General features: G+C 35.9%; 1 protein-coding gene across 1 annotated transcript; it reads left to right on the forward strand.

Moving 5' to 3' along the window:
* Positions 1 to 1,329: 1,329 nt before the first annotated feature.
* On the forward strand, positions 1,330 to 16,907 carry LOC100368384 (chondrolectin-like). The gene is made up of 6 exons (XM_002739062.3): positions 1,330 to 1,361; positions 14,648 to 14,735; positions 15,050 to 15,071; positions 15,607 to 15,976; positions 16,197 to 16,276; positions 16,769 to 16,907. The coding sequence occupies exons 2-6, from the start codon at positions 14,670 to 14,672 to the stop codon at positions 16,801 to 16,803; spliced, it is 573 nt and encodes a 190-aa protein (XP_002739108.1). The 5' UTR covers positions 1,330 to 1,361; positions 14,648 to 14,669; the 3' UTR covers positions 16,804 to 16,907.
* Positions 16,908 to 18,346: the final 1,439 nt, after the last annotated feature.

Raw genomic sequence — 18,346 nt, forward strand, 5'->3', positions numbered from 1 at the left:
GGTAGATTCCCATTGTCCTTCCAGAGTTGCAAACTAGTATGACCTGTCAATCACCCTCATAACAGTTACCACAAGGCAATGCACACCGTTTCTTTCCATGATTTGAGGTAACGACAAAAACATAGAATAAAGGATGCTGACAAGCTTGCCTTCCGTCCCTTCCCATGTTATCAACACTGTCACTGCAAGTTTGACTGTTACAGTTCTTGTTCTAGAATTTATAGAAGCTTACTAAGTCAGTGCACAAGCTCACACAATGAGTAACTTCCGTTTGAGTATACGAAATAATTGGTAAACTACATGCCTTTGCTGATTTCAGTGTAAACATATCTGCTGCTACAGTTTCATGTATATGTACAATGAAATACTGCCATTTGTTTATAAGACTATGTTATCCGAATATACAGTAAAATAAATGAAAAGAAGACAGAAAGTACTATTACCGTGATTTCACATAATTATTTTGACATAGCCCTATGTTAGTAAACACTTGAAATATAACCCAAATGATCGGGTATAGATTTTACTCGGTATCGTCACCACAAGTGGAATGGACCACTATATGAACGCACTAATGTGATGCCGTCCCTGTGGGTGGACAGTTCTTTCCTGTAAAGGATACTCAAAACCCAGGGTATGTCATCTGTCTTCACCGAGTCTTTTATGCTTTTCGTCGTTCTGAATCGCGATATTTTAGTGTACCTGATGGTTTTAGTAAAAAATATGCGCGTGTTTCACAGTGACACACTCATGCTCTTCCGCTGCTCATTCATCGAAGCAATATGGTGAGGACGATTTAGAAAGCCTCCTATTCATGTATTGACTGACTGTCAATAAAAGGCACAGTATTGTAAGCTGTTTACGACATTTAAGTGCATTTTTAGTGTTTTTCTCTGATTTTGAAGTGTGCCTTGTTCTTACGTGTTTTTGTCAGTGCATTGAAAGAATGGTCCTCCAAATAACACAGTTCTCAAGGAGTCATTGAACATACAGCAACACCATATTTCATATTATCGGGGTACACACTTTCATTTACATCCACTGATGTATGTAAAATAATGAATCTATTAGTAGAGGATGTGATGTAAATAATAATGCATTAAATCAATATATGCAATGCAAATATATTTAAAAAACGTACTTTTTTATCCCATTAAATATTGTCCCGTATTTAATACTCTTACCTGAGATGAATAATGCACCACAATATATGCTGGAAACATAAAATATTCAAGACAACACTTGACTTGTATTTAGGGGTGGTACCCCCGTGGTTTGATTCCTATAAATAGTGTGAGGTTTTCTTTAATAGTCACACTAGTCTGTAGGGATTCTTAGTTGGACAATCACACTATACGAAGGTAGGTACACATATTAATCATGCGTTATAACTATTTCTAATTTGTATAAGTATACTTCTTAGTGTATGCGATGCACGAGTAACGAAATCACACAGGCGCTTCAAGTTTCGGTTACTCGTACGTTTTCTGTAAATCCCGCTAAATAAAATAATAACCATTTGGTGATTTTTGATTACTGGAGATCTCTGGATTGAATTAACAAGGCAACGATAAATTATGACTGCTAATCCACGTGGACAATCACAGTACGCTTCTACATATATTTAATTTAATTGTTATACCATTTTTTCGGAAATTACATATAGTATGACAAGTCATGTGACAGAATATGGATGCTATTGATAAGGCCGGACTTTTATTATCCCTTGTTTCGCGAGCCCGCCGAATAAACAGGAGCCGAAAATGAAATAAAAATAACATTTTATTTCAGCGTAATTTCTCGCGTCCGCCGACTTGTAAGTGCAAAAAATTGCTAAAAAACTTATTTTTATCTTCATTTTTTTCCGCCCGCCGCATAACAAACCCAAGTTGCATTTTTGTGGGAGTATCATGATCAAAGTACCGAAGTCTCGCGCAGATGAGAAACAGGTTATACATGGAATAAAATGTTATTTCATTTCTTCTCTCCGATCAATGATATCACTAACAATTCTTTGAGAATCACACAAAAATCTAATGGAAAAAAAGAATTAATTTTATTTTTTTCCGCCCTCCGCAAAAACATTGCCTAACAAAAACTCGAAAAACAAGGAATAAAAAAAAGTCTGGCCTAATATTGAAAAAAATACAGATATATCAAATATGTTACAAGAAAAGATTCAAATTGCTCAAGCCACCACAGTAAGTACAAGAACAGAATACTTCCTGGTTTTCTTAAATCTAACAAAGTTTTTGAACTACGTGAACAGTCATGGTGGATTTGGTGTTGTTGATCTTGTAAGAGGCCTAACTAAACCAATGATGTAATTTTAAACAAAAGTAATTGGTCGAGTAGTGAACATGATGTGTAAGCCGTTTCTCGTTAATCCAATGTGGTGATCAAGCCATGTGACTTACTTTTTGACATACGCCCTCTATTGACAATTTGTGGAAATTGTAACACGATAGCTGTTTCGTATCTCGGGACATGACTAGAAAAATATTAACGGCTGTATTGTAATCTATCAAAACATATGTGAAAGGCGTGCTCGGTATGCAAATAAGGTTAAATTATTATTGAGAGTATTATAATAACTGGACTGCTCCTGACCATTGTATAATAATAACTAGACTGCTCCTGACCATCGTATTATAATAACTAGACTGCTCCTGACCATTGTATTATAATAAATAGACTGCTCCTGACCATCGTATTATAATAACTAGACTGCTCCTGGCCATCGTATTATAATAACTAGACTGCTCCTGAACATTGTATTATAATAACTAGACTGCTCCTGACCATTGTATTATAATAACTAGACTGCTACTGACCATCGTATTATAATAACTAGACTGCTCCTGGCCATCGTATTATAATAACTAGACTGCTCCTGACCATTGTATTATAATAACTAGACTGCTCCTGACCATTGTATTATAATAACTAGACTGCTCCTGACCATATCGTATTATAATAACTAGACTGCTCCTGAACATTGTACCATAATAACTAGACTGATCCTGCTCCTGACCATCGTATTATAATAACTAGACTGCTTCTGAACATTGTATTATAATAACTAGACTGCACCTGACCACCGTATTACAATAACTAGACTGCTCCTGAACATTGTATTATAATAACTAGACTGCTCCTGGACATTGTATTATAATAACTAGACTGCTCCTGACCATCGTATTATAATAACTAGACTGCTCCTGAACATTGTATTATAATAACTAGACTGCTCCTGGACATTGTATTATAATAACTAGACTGCTTCTGAACATTGTATTATAATAACTAGACTGCTCCTGAACATTGTATTATAATAACTAGACTGCTCCTGACCATCGTATTATAATAACTAGACTGCTCCTGACCATCGTATTATAATAACTAGACTGCTCCTGACCATCGTATTATAATAACAAGACTGCTCCTGACCATTGTATTATAATAACTAGACTGCTACTGACCATTGTATGATAATAACTAAACTGCTCCTGACCATCGTATTATAATAACAAGACTGCTCCTGACCATTGTATTATAATAACTAGACTGCTACTGAACATTGTATTATAATAACTAGACTGCTCCTGACCATCGTATTATAATAACTAGACTGCTCCTGACCATTGTATTATAATAACTAGACTGCCCCTGAACATCGTATTATAATAACTAGACTGCTCCTGAACATTGTATTATAATAACTAGACTGCTCCTGACCATTGTATTATAATAACTAGACTGCCCCTGAACATCGTATTATAATAACTAGACTGCTCCTGAACATTGTATTATAATAACTAGACTGCTCCTGAACATTGTATTATAATAACTAAACTGCTCCTGGCCATCGTATTGTAATAACTAGACTGCTCCTGAACATCGTATTATAATAACTAGACTGCTCCTGAACATTGTATTATAATAACTAGACTGCTCCTGAACATTGTATTATAATAACTAGACTGCTCCTGAACATTGTATTATAATAACTAGACTGCTCCTGACCATCGTATTATAATAACTAGACTGCTACTGGCCATCGTATTATAATAACTAGACTGCTCCTGAACATCGTATTATAATAACTAGACTGCTTCTGAACATCGTATTATAATAACTAAACTGCTCCTGGCCATCGTATTATAATAACTAGACTGCTTCTGAACATCGTATTATAATAACTAGACTGCTCCTGACCATTGTATTATAATAACAAGACTGCTCCTGAACATCGTATTATAATAACTAGACTGCTTCTGAACATCGTATTATAATAACTAAACTGCTCCTGGCCATCGTATTATAATAACTAGACTGCTTCTGAACATCGTATTATAATAACTAGACTGCTCCTGACCATTGTATTATAATAACAAGACTGCTCCTGACCATATCGTATTATAATAACTAGACTGCTTCTGAACATCGTATTATAATAACTAGACTGCTCCTGACCTTTGTATTATAATAACTAGACTGCTCCTGACCATTGTATTATAATAACAAGACTGCTCCTGACCATATCGTATTATAATAACTAGACTGCTTCTGAACATCGTATTATAATAACTAGACTGCTCCTGACCATTGTATTATAATAACTAGACTGCTCCTGACCATTGTATTATAATAACAAGACTGCTCCTGACCATATCGTATTATAATAACTAGACTGCTCCTGAACATTGTATTATAATAACTAGACTGCTCCTGACCATTGTATTATAATAACTAGACTGCTCCTGAACATCGTATTATAATAACTAGACTGCCCCTGAACATCGTATTATAATAACTAGACTGCTCCTGAACATTGTATTATAATAACTATACTGCTCCTGAACATTGTATTATAATAACTAGACTGCTCCTGAACATTGTATTATAATAACTAGACTGCTCCTGGCCATCGTATTGTAATAACTAGACTGCTCCTGAACATCGTATTATAATAACTAGACTGCTCCTGAACATTGTATTATAATAACTAGACTGCTCCTGAACATTGTATTATAATAACTAGACTGCTCCTGAACATTGTATTATAATAACTAGACTGCTCCTGAACATTGTATTATAATAACTAGACTGTTACTGACCATCGTATTATAATAACTAGACTGCTACTGGCCATCGTATTATAATAACTAGACTGCTCCTGAACATCGTATTATAATAACTAGACTGCTTCTGAACATCGTATTATAATAACTAAACTGCTCCTGGCCATCGTATTATAATAACTAGACTGCTTCTGAACATCGTATTATAATAACTAGACTGCTCCTGACCATTGTATTATAATAACAAGACTGCTCCTGACCATATCGTATTATAATAACTAGACTGCTTCTGAACATCGTATTATAATAACTAGACTGCTCCTGACCTTTGTATTATAATAACTAGACTGCTCCTGACCATTGTATTATAATAACAAGACTGCTCCTGACCATATCGTATTATAATAAATAGACTGCTTCTGAACATCGTATTATAATAACTAGACTGCTCCTGACCATTGTATTATAATAACTAGACTGCTCCTGACCATTGTATTATAATAACAAGACTGCTCCTGACCATATCGTATTATAATAACTAGACTGCTCCTGAACATTGTATTATAATAACTAGACTGCTCCTGATCATTGTATTATAATAACTAGACTGCTCCTGAACATCGTATTATAATAACTAGACTGCTCCTGGCCATCGTATTATAATAACTAGACTGCTCCTGAACATCGTATTATAATAACTAGACTGCTTCTGAACATCGTATTATAATAACTAGACTGCTCCTGGCCATCGTATTATAATAACTAGACTGCTCCTGAACATCGTATTATAATAACTAGACTGCTTCTGAACATCGTATTATAATAACTAGACTGCTCCTGACCATCTTATTATAATAACTAGACTGCTCCTGACCATTGTATTATAATAACAAGACTGCTTCTGAACATCGTATTATAATAACTAGACTGCTCCTGGCCATCGTATTATAATAACTAGACTGCTCCTGAACATCGTATTATAATAACTAGACTGCTTCTGAACATCGTATTATAATAACTAGACTGCTCCTGACCATCTTATTATAATAACTAGACTGCTCCTGAACATCGTATTATAATAACTAGACTGCTACTGACCATTGTATAATAATAACTAAACTGCTCCTGACCATCGTATTATAATAACAAGACTGCTCCTGACCATTGTATTATAATAACTAGACTGCTACTGAACATTGTATTATAATAACTAGACTGCTCCTGACCATCGTATTATAATAACTAGACTGCTCCTGACCATTGTATTATAATAACTAGACTGCCCCTGAACATCGTATTATAATAACTAGACTGCTCCTGAACATTGTATTATAATAACTAGACTGCTCCTGACCATTGTATTATAATAACTAGACTGCCCCTGAACATCGTATTATAATAACTAGACTGCTCCTGAACATTGTATTATAATAACTAGACTGCTCCTGAACATTGTATTATAATAACTAAACTGCTCCTGGCCATCGTATTGTAATAACTAGACTGCTCCTGAACATCGTATTATAATAACTAGACTGCTCCTGAACATTGTATTATAATAACTAGACTGCTCCTGAACATTGTATTATAATAACTAGACTGCTCCTGAACATTGTATTATAATAACTAGACTGCTCCTGAACATTGTATTATAATAACTAGACTGTTACTGACCATCGTATTATAATAACTAGACTGCTACTGGCCATCGTATTATAATAACTAGACTGCTCCTGAACATCGTATTATAATAACTAGACTGCTTCTGAACATCGTATTATAATAACTAAACTGCTCCTGGCCATCGTATTATAATAACTAGACTGCTTCTGAACATCGTATTATAATAACTAGACTGCTCCTGACCATTGTATTATAATAACAAGACTGCTCCTGACCATATCGTATTATAATAACTAGACTGCTTCTGAACATCGTATTATAATAACTAGACTGCTCCTGACCTTTGTATTATAATAACTAGACTGCTCCTGACCATTGTATTATAATAACAAGACTGCTCCTGACCATATCGTATTATAATAACTAGACTGCTTCTGAACATCGTATTATAATAACTAGACTGCTCCTGACCATTGTATTATAATAACTAGACTGCTCCTGACCATTGTATTATAATAACAAGACTGCTCCTGACCATATCGTATTATAATAACTAGACTGCTCCTGAACATTGTATTATAATAACTAGACTGCTCCTGACCATTGTATTATAATAACTAGACTGCTCCTGAACATCGTATTATAATAACTAGACTGCTCCTGGCCATCGTATTATAATAACTAGACTGCTCCTGAACATCGTATTATAATAACTAGACTGCTTCTGAACATCGTATTATAATAACTAGACTGCTCCTGGCCATCGTATTATAATAACTAGACTGCTCCTGAACATCGTATTATAATAACTAGACTGCTTCTGAACATCGTATTATAATAACTAGACTGCTCCTGACCATCTTATTATAATAACTAGACTGCTCCTGACCATTGTATTATAATAACAAGACTGCTTCTGAACATCGTATTATAATAACTAGACTGCTCCTGGCCATCGTATTATAATAACTAGACTGCTCCTGAACATCGTATTATAATAACTAGACTGCTTCTGAACATCGTATTATAATAACTAGACTGCTCCTGACCATCTTATTATAATAACTAGACTGCTCCTGACCATTGTATTATAATAACTAGACAGCCCTTGACCATCGTATTATAATAATTAGACTGCCCCTGAACATCGTATTATAATAGCTAGTCTGCTCCTGAACATTGTATTATAATAACTAGACTGCTCCTGAACATCGTATTATTATAACTAGACTGCTTCTGAACATCGTATTATAATAATTAGACTGCTCCTGAACATCGTATGATAATAACTAGACTGCCCCTGAACATCGTATTATAATAACTGGACTGCTCCTGAACATTGTATTATAATAACTAGACTGCTTCTGAACATTGTATTATAATAATTAGACTGCTACTGAACATCGTATTATAATAACTAGACTGCCCCTGAACATCGTATTATAATAACTAGACTGCTCCTGAACATTGTATTATAATAACTAGACTGCTCCTGAACATTGTATTATAATAACTAGACTGCTCCTGACCATTGTATTATAATAACAAGACTGCTCCTGACCATATCGTATTATAATAACTAGACTGCTACTGGCCATCGTATTATAATAACTAGACTGCCCCTGAACATCGTATTATAATAGCTAGACTGCTCCTGACCATCGTATTATAATAACTAGACTGCTCCTGAACATTGTATTATAATAACTAGACTGCTCCTGAACATTGTATTATAATAACTAAACTGCTACTGAACATTGTATTATAATAACTAGACTGCTCCTGACCATTGTATTATAATAACTAGACTGCTCCTGACCATTGTATTATAATAACTAGACTGCTCCTGACCATCGTATTATAATAACTAGACTGCTTCTGAACATCGTATTATAATAACTAGACTGCTCCTGGCCATCTTATTATAATAGCTAGACTGCTCCTGACCATCGTATTATAATAACTAGACTGCTCCTGACCATTGTATTATAATAACTAGACTGCTCCTGACCATCGTATTATAATAACTAGACTGCTTCTGAACATCGTATTATAATAACTAGACTGCTCCTGACCATCTTATTATAATAGCTAGACTGCTCCTGACCATCGTATTATAATAACTAGACTGCTCCTAACCATCGTATTATAATAACTAGACTGCTCCTGAACATCGTATTATAATAACTAGACTGCTCCTGAACATTGTATTATAATAACTAGACTGCTCCTGAACATTGTATTATAATAACTAAACTGCTACTGGCCATCGTATTATAATAACTAGACTGCTCCTGAACATTGTATTATAATAACTAGACTGCTCCTGAACATTGTATTATAATAACTAGACTGCTCCTGAACATTGTATTATAATAACAAGACTGCTCCTGGCCATCGTAATATAATAACTAGACTGCTCCTGAACATTGTATTATAATAACTAGACTGCTCCTGACCATCGTATTATAATAACTAGACTGCTCCTGAACATCGTATTATAATAACTAGACTGCTCCTGGCCATCGTAATATAATAACTAGACTGCTCCTGAACATTGTATTATAATAACTAGACTGCTCCTGACCATCGTATTATAATAACTAGACTGCTCCTGAACATCGTATTATAATAACTAGACTGCTCCTGAACATTGTATTATAATAACTAGACTGCTCCTGAACATTGTATTATAATAACTAGACTGCTACTGGCCATCGTATTATAATAACTAGACTGCTCCTTGTCGGAGAAAGTGTACTCCGAGTTATATGAAATTCAAGGACAAGCGACTCCACACCCGTTTCATGTAGTACCAGCTGTGATACTAATAGTTTATATATCAGCCTTTTATATTAGCCAGCCGGATTCTAAAAGTAAATCCTCTTGTTAATTACGTGTGTTTAATTAGTCTTGTTACCATGGTATTTATAGAGCCAATCACGACATAGTATTTTCATAGACATGGCCAATCACTGATCGTAAGTTTGTCCTTCAAGCTTTCCCGCCTTTTTTCACTCTGTTTTTGTGGGCTATGTTTCCTATGACGTTCGATTTAAGGGTATATAAGAATGAAACACACGCTTCTCGATATGTATTTCTTCAGTTTGTAACTCGTTACTATGTTCCAGCATTCGCTGTTGAATAAACCATTAGTTTATTAGTTTCTTAGACGAATTGCTGTCTCCGTGTCTGACATTTGTATACCCCCGCTCAAGGAGTCCGGTTTTTAACTGCATTCCCCCACATTTCTGGTGCCGAGACGGTCTCTACCAAGCCGGATGCTTTCAGACAACGCATCGACCTACCTGTCCGCTGCCGAGGAGATTCGTGCTCTCGTCGATACACCGGAAATACGCGAATACTTGGCCACACATCGAGTACAGTGGACATTTATACCCAAGAGAGCTCCCTGGTTTGGCGGATTTTGGGAGAGACTCATCGGACTGACCAAAAAACGCAATTAAAAAGACGTTAGGTCGCTCTCTAATTAGTTTTGACGAACTTTCCACAGTTGTAACGGAAATTGAAACCGTACTAAATGACCGCCCATTAACGTATGTATCGTCAAACTTGGATGACAATGTTGGTCTGACACCGAACCATTTACTACACGGACGACAAGTCACAGCACTACCGTATATAAACGTGTCTGATGAAGAAATCTACGACCCGTCCTACACTCAACACGAGGAAATTAACGACCGTTACAAACACTTGTCTCGCCTCCATGTACAGTTCTGGACACGCTGGTCAACAGAATATTTGACGGCACTCCGTGAAAGACACACGACGTCTGGAAGTAAACACAACACTATACGAGTTGGTGAGGTTGTAATAATTCACAGTGACACTGAAAAGAGACTCAATTGGCAACTTGGCACAGTTACCAAACTTATATACGGGAACGATAAACTTGTTCGTTCAGCAGAAGTTGCTACAGCCAGGGGACCAACGAATCGTCCCATTCATAAGCTATATCCTTTGGAGGTTATATCCAAAGAATTCGAAGAAAACACAACGCAATCAACAGATGATCAGATGGCGGAAGTCCAACAAACTACCCCTCCGACGATAGATGTCCCTCCCCACAATGAGGAAATTATTAAACGTCCAGCGAGGGATGCAGCGGTAGCCGCCAGACTACGTATCTCAAATTTGATACTAGTATAACATTTGAACTATATATTTTACATTTCATATTGTTCGAATGCAGAACAGAATATATATAGGAACTGAGTAATGCTACCCCATTGACTTTTAACAATTATTATTGACTTTAACTACTATTATTTCGGTTTCAAGATAGAAACCCATGATTCTTTATTTTGAATACTTACTCTGTGGTCTATTGACACGAATTTTTTTTTTTTTTGATTTTGAAATGAATTTCAGTTTTTCAGTAAACACCTTTTGTGGCGCGGAGAATGTCGGAGAAAGTTACTCCGAGTTATATGAAATTCAAGGACAAGCGACTCCACACCCGTTTCATGTAGTACCAGCTGTGATACTAATAGTTTATATATCAGCCTTTTATATTAGCCAGCCGGATTCTAAAAGTAAATCCTCTTGTTAATTACGTATGTTTAATTAGTCTTGTTACCATGGTATTTATAGAGCCAATCACGACATAGTATTTTCATAGACATGGCCAATCACTGATCGTAAGTTCAGGAGCAGTCTAGTTATTATAATACAATGTTCAGGAGTGTGGGGGAATGCAGTTAAAAACCGGACTCCTTGAGCGGGGTATACAAATGTCAGACACGGAGACAGCAATTCGTCTAAGAAACTAATAAACTAATGGTTTATTCAACAGCGAATGCTGGAACATAGTAACGAGTTACAAACTGAAGAAATACATATCGAGAAGTGTGTGTTTCATTCTTATATACCCTTAAATCGAACGTCATAGGAAACATAGCCCACAAAAACAGAGTGAAAAAAGGCGGGAAAGCTTGAAGGACAAACTTACGATCAGTGATTGGCCATGTCTATGAAAATACTATGAAACGAATGAAATGAATGAAATGCGATGCGCTTGTCGTGAAAAACATTCAACGAATTGTTGAAGCTTTCAACGCGGACGTAGTATTCAGCGTTTTTATAAATAACAGAAATCTGAATAAATGCGCGAAGGAGATTCTCTGCCGCTTTGCTGGTAATAAAAGTTTTTTCCGGCTCGTAGTGAGGATTTGTTTTGCAGCTCGATTCTGCACTACACAGTCGGTGATTATTTTTTGTAGTGATTCACGATGTTGTCTAATTTGGCCCGGAGTACCAAAACATCATGTTCGCAATTTCGTATTGCGTATGCAAAATGAGTACGGACAGAGTAAATTTTGTCTCGTAATTGCTCGTGCCAAGTTTTGCCGTGACTGCGTTTCAGGCCTGTGGCTATTTTTTTCATGGCCTTTTCAACGGACTTGGTAGCGTGCCAAGTATCATTCTGATTCTCAGTCCCCGGTCTCCTCTCTCTCAGGTACTTAAAACACCAATTGATATATCCTATAAAAATGCATATTTACGCATTCCAGTGTTTGACTAGACTGGCACAGTTTATATTTTTTTATGTCAAAAGAAAACGGTGATTTGTAGCCGCGAAAGAAATCTTGAGCAGTTTCACTCCGTTGTTTGTGAGCGACCTCAATCCAAGTTCAAAGTTGCCTGGGAACCTCGTTCTTATCTTGATACATTGTAGCAAGTCCCACTATAAATGTAAACAATGTCGGTGCCGATGTTCTTTCGTTATTGTGAAGCCTAGCCAAAATAAGAAAGAAGAAAAAAACAACAACAACAAAACATGATCACTGGCAATGATAGCAGCACTGAACATGTGACGCGAAACTAGCCATTTCCCGTAGAATAAAAAAAGTACGACCCGGTGATGGATCCAAGCCGCTGTTGCTTGTGAGGTCATGGAAGATTATAGGAGGTCAAATCCGAGAACGGGTGCGTTTCGTTTCACCTGGGTCCGAGGATTCACGTTTGTCGATCCGGGATTTTCCAAGCGCCTTAGATGATGCAAGGACAATCAACATAAATATTACGTGAATATACATGTAATCTCAGACAATTATTACAGTCCTCTTAGTTGTCTGGGGTAGAAAGTAATTTTGATTGAAGAAAACATTGCAAGACATAATTGGAAACAACCTACGCAACGTAAATTATGCCTGTGACTATATTTATTGAACATTGCAGCACAGACCACGTAACTTTAGAATGAACTGTGTATATACCCGACTTGAATTCGGACTCCAACCAGCTGCCTCTTCACCAGAAATGAATTGTTTATTTTACTTTACACAGCTCAGATCAGTAACTATACACATAAACAAGAGATTAGCGCAGACGTCGACTATCTGCATTTAATGAACGATTGACAGTTGTTGTCGTTGAATAATCAGTCAAATTAGAATACTAAGCTCCGCCCAGGTCATGGGTAAAAAATGTCGGCCTTTAATTGACATACCGCAAGACCAAAATTTAAAGTTCAACTACGTTTCAACTTATAGCTGACCAATATTGCATAGATTCGTGTCGCACGTTTGTTTTTCTTCTATTCATTTTTCTACGGTGACCCATCAGTGATAGTACAACTCATCACGACAAAACTCTAGTTGCCGGTCCGGGTACTGGGCTGTAAACCCATGCCGCACTGCGTCGTTTAATACACACTAGATATATACTGACTTAAGTCCGCGTAAATCATGACGATTTTAATCCGATACACCGATGTGCATTCAAATCGTCATTTATACCTAACAAATCCGCAAAATTTATACAATATTTATATACTATGTAAAGTACAATTTGCATAATGCCAAATATTTTAGTTTGACATAAAAAATCGCGAGTCATAAATAGTTACAATACTGGCGCCGAAAAATGATCGAAAACTTGAGCTGAAAATGGATCCTTACCTGTTGAAACTTGAAAATACCTGTAATCACATTCTATTCCAAATTCCTACTAGCATACTGGAGATAATCTAAACTAACCCTAAACCGACTCCCATTTTGTCCCAACGTGTAATCACGCACGATGTCACTGACTGAGCTGGAGGGCAACTGGAATTTGGCTAAATGTCGGGTAAACAACCTTGTAAGAAAAAACGCGTAAATATGGGTAAATATTTTGACCAGACACGTTACGTGTTAAGGGGTATAAATTGCCGTCTTCAAATATCTAGCGTGCTTACACAAAAACGTTCTCAAAAAAACAACACTTGTGTAGTCTTCTCAATAGCTGGAATGAATATGCTGTAATATATACTCGTCCACCTACTCTGTGATTTGGAGAAGAAAGTTAATGTCGACTAGTGTGCAAGTCGAGGCATACATTGTTTAGTAAACAAGAACCTGCAAAAATCAATAACAGAACTGTACATACCTACCTACTTCTCCAGAGCTGGCAAACTATTGATTCTACATTTACAATAAATGACACACAAATTGTAGCCTTATTTTCTTTTCTTTCTAATTTACAAATACCACTGCAATGCTTCAAAAAATCAAGACGATCTACTTCACTGATAAATGTACAACTATCAGTTTGACCAAAGATGAACTGTTGAGTTCATGAATAATTTTTCACTTTGTTAGTGTGTCAGATCCTCATTACCACATTCATAGCTACTGAATTATGCTCACACAGTCTGCTGCATTGGGAGAGTTCCTTCTAAAAAGGCAGTCAGAAAATTGAGTATGTCATTTTACCCACAACTTTATCAAATGTTCAGATGAGTGTAAAGCTTCTTCATGCCAAGTTTTATCAACATTAGTAGAGTATAAGATGTAACCAAAACACATTACATATCTCAGGTAATCAATCATGGTTCGGCGATGTCTATGCAAAGTGAATAAACCGGCAAGGGATATTACTTGAATTAAAACATAAAACTCAAGTTGATCTGATGTTACCTTTTCCATTTCCAGTTCGTAACGTTAAACTGAAGACATGGAACTAGTTATTATATTACTAGGTTTTATCGCAGTATCAACAGCGAATCATGTGACATTGACGGTGAGAAAGTTTAACTGCTTTTGGGATTTAAGTTCATTCATTCATTCATTCATTCATTCATTCATTCATTCATTCATTCATTCATTCATTCGTTCGTTCGTTCGTTCATTCGTTCGTTCGTTCGTTCGTTCATTCATTCGTTCGTTCGTTCGTTCGTTCGTTCGTTCGTTCGTTCGTTCGTTCGTTCATTCATTCATTCATTCATTCATTCATTCATTCATTCATTCATTCATTCATTCATTCATTCATTCATTCATTCATTCATTCATTCATTCAACGTTTGACCAATCTTCAATTTCGTTTTTCATATATAGGAAGAGTTTCACGGATGTATTCGTAAGTATTTTGCCATATTCCGATTTGTTACTCTAAGATGATCTGGTACGCACCCTCTCATCCATATAAAAAAATGAATTTTTGTATGTAAGCATATATCAACCGTAATGAGCCTGACCTCAAATATGGATACTCTTAATGGAAGTAAGCAACTTTATGTAGCCGCTGGGTAAAAACTTTCATTATGTAAAAAGTACACAGTTTGCCAACTTGCTAATACCTTTTTCAGTAATACACTATTTCTTTTGATACGAGGCAATGGTCATCATGTCAGTCCTTCCTTGGTTCCATGTGCGCTTTTTTGAAAACTGTGTTTGCATAGATCAACCAATTTACCATGTTTGTTTGCAAAGTATTAAACTTCGTTCGTCGTCCTTAAACTGCACTGCCTTGATATATGGGAGGAAGCATACCATTCAAACAAATTATACATTTCAGGCAATACAAATTTCTCAACAAATTAGCAATTCTAATTTTCTCTAAAAAAGAATCGTATGAATTTGTCACAATCAAAACGTTTCCAATCCATTTGCAGCGACTGTGTCGACATGCGCAACACTCCAGAAACGTTACGAGATTTACTGTGAACAAGATGCAAATGATCGTCCATATCGTCAAAAAGCTCAAGAATTCTGTGAGAGTCGTGGTGGCACTCTCGCCGATATAAAAAACCGTGCTGAGGATGCAGAAATTAGAAAGTTTATCTATGCTAATAAAATGGATTCTCCAGAATGCGTACGAAACTTTGGTTTTTGGATAGGATTGCAAGATGGCGATGGCGCAGATGAAGGAGTATACAAGTGGGGAGATGGAACCACACCTTGTTACGGAAACTGGGCAAAAGATAATCCTAACAACAATGTAAAGAAAAATGCAACAAGTGGTCAAGACTGTGTTCAGTTATGGTAAGTGAGGGCGTTGTTCACCAAAATACAAAACCTAGTATTGGCAAATATTAAAAATGCTTGTAATGATAAACAATGATACTCATAAGCAAAGTAACACTCAACACAATACTAGTAACATTGAGACAATATTTCATGATAGAAAGTAGCACTATATTTTGAAAATAACTAAAATTCAAGAAATTAATATTTAAATTATACAACATATGCTACCTTTCAGGGCCCGGCCTGGCAAAGGACTATTGTGGGATGACGAATATTGTGACTACCGTCCAAAGGGGATTGTGTGTCAGTTTATTGGTGAGTTAAAATTGTATTTGCGTAAATAACACCTCTAGAAAATGACAAAAGAAACATAGTTTAACATCAACTTATACAGGTTTGTATTATAATTTTTGTTGTGACATCCTCTTGCTAAAATAAGCCACTTCATTTCAGACAGGTTTGGGTCATTCAGATTCATCAGAATAGCGTGAGGTCACTATTCGTTTGCTTAATTATTCACGAAATAATTTGATTAGAGCAACTATCGAACATAGATCTTTGTCATTGCCAAGTTACAGTATGGGAACTCAACATGAGGTGTTAGTGACATTTATGTGAGCTTTTTTATTTATGAATGAGTTATTATTACAGAATAAGGGAATCTTACACATGTACAAAAATAGGTGTGCTATACAATTGAACAGAAGTTGGCCATCAATTGTGTGGTTATTGCGTGATAAAAGCGCGCCCTCAAGGTACAATAAGTTGTTTGTTCAACTTATATTGCCATTTTTTTTTTCAAAACAGACGAATGTGGCTGTGAACTTGAAGCAAGTGTTTGATCTGATTGCACAACATTTGACTCCCGAAGGTGATACTGACAAAGAATTCCGTGGCAGTAGTTGATGAACATGTAACAATAAAAATTACGTGCATTAAATAGTAACTGAGTGTGTTTAGTTTTGTTCTCGTTTGACGCTCGTCATTTCAAAATTGTGCTATGAAAAGAATGTCACAACTGTATAATGCAAGAAAAGATTACTACACCTCCCCGATTTGAAATGACTATTTTCATATCATATAATTGGACCCCAGTACGTCGTGAAATAAGATATCTCTGCCGTCCCGTGAACTTCGGAATGCACACGTTTCACTGTGGTTATTAATGATTAAAGTGGTCTCTTAAATAAGAAAGACACACAGTGTATTGCGAATATTCACATGGCCAGGAAGCATTTGTATTGAACAATTATTGTGAATAACCAATCGTGACTGTGACTGTGACTGTTACGCTTTGCACAAATTACCGGACGCGTGCACACAATGATAATAACACCATAACAAACTATTGACACTCCGATTGCAAAACTTCAGACAAGTCAAAGTAACCTATCTCAGTTTAATATTCCTATAGATTGTACAGACCAACCTTTATCCCAGGGCACGGAAAAAACTCACATATCATAGTAAGGCCTTGTATGGCCTTTCGCTGAACGATACCGTGACAAAGAACATAACATTGGTATTGTAACAGTAACCCGAGATACTGTTCATATACAAATTCACCATAGTCTCTCACACGAGATTGTTGGGGTATACTCATTTAATCACGAGTATTAATAACAACTAATATAACTTAGATTATTCTGAGTAGTTTTTAACTAAGTCCACATTCAAATCAACCAGACATTATCCACCAATTTTCACCTGAATTAGAAATTGTTTGCTGGCATAAATTACCAAAGTCACAGGGTTTAACAGGGTTAATATTAGAAATAAAAAAAAGCGGTTCCCAATCTTCTAGGTATAAAATTCCGAAACCAAGGTAAAATATTATGCACAAATAGGCAATATATGTATATGGCAGCGTGGATATATTAATACTCCATATTTAACAAAGGAGGTTTAGTTTAGACATTTAAGTTCAGTTTCAGTATAACTAATTCTTACAAGTTTAACAAAATGAAACAAAACTGATATTTCAGTTAGTCTCGAGCATTTCAGTGTGACTAAGGTATATGTTATAGTCTTCAAACATTGTCCAAACTAAGCGTTAGATAAATATAATCAAAGTTGTCCTCGTTTATGAATATCTTCACTTGGGAGTGTATTATGTTTGTGCATATATGTACACAATAATATGACCAAATTTCACGCGGTTTTCTATATAGATGCACGCACAATACTTTTAGAGGAAACATGTTGGGGTTGACAATTCTAGAGCGATCGGATACAAAATTCAAGGCCTCTGGTTTGTTACTGACCGTCATAAGTGTTGACAAATGACCCATATACACAATATCGTTTATATATACTTCATGAATTTATTCAGCACCGGAGAGTGATAATACCTATTAATCAAGTTACAATATTCAATGCAAAGGG

Source organism: Saccoglossus kowalevskii, chromosome 12, assembly GCF_978046115.1.
Source record: "Saccoglossus kowalevskii chromosome 12, keSacKowa6.1, whole genome shotgun sequence".
NCBI classification, from domain to species: Eukaryota; Metazoa; Hemichordata; class Enteropneusta; family Harrimaniidae; genus Saccoglossus; species Saccoglossus kowalevskii.

Excerpts from the sequence above, each read along its gene's own strand:
- LOC100368384 (XM_002739062.3), top strand. The coding sequence starts at position 14,670 with ATGGAACTAGTTATTATATTACTAGGTTTTATCGCAGTATCAACAGCG. Across the intron at positions 14,736-15,049 it reads CGAATCATGTGACATTGACG|GAAGAGTTTCACGGATGTAT; the intron begins GTGAGAAAGTTT and ends TTTCATATATAG. Across the intron at positions 15,977-16,196 it reads CAAGACTGTGTTCAGTTATG|GGCCCGGCCTGGCAAAGGAC; the intron begins GTAAGTGAGGGC and ends GCTACCTTTCAG.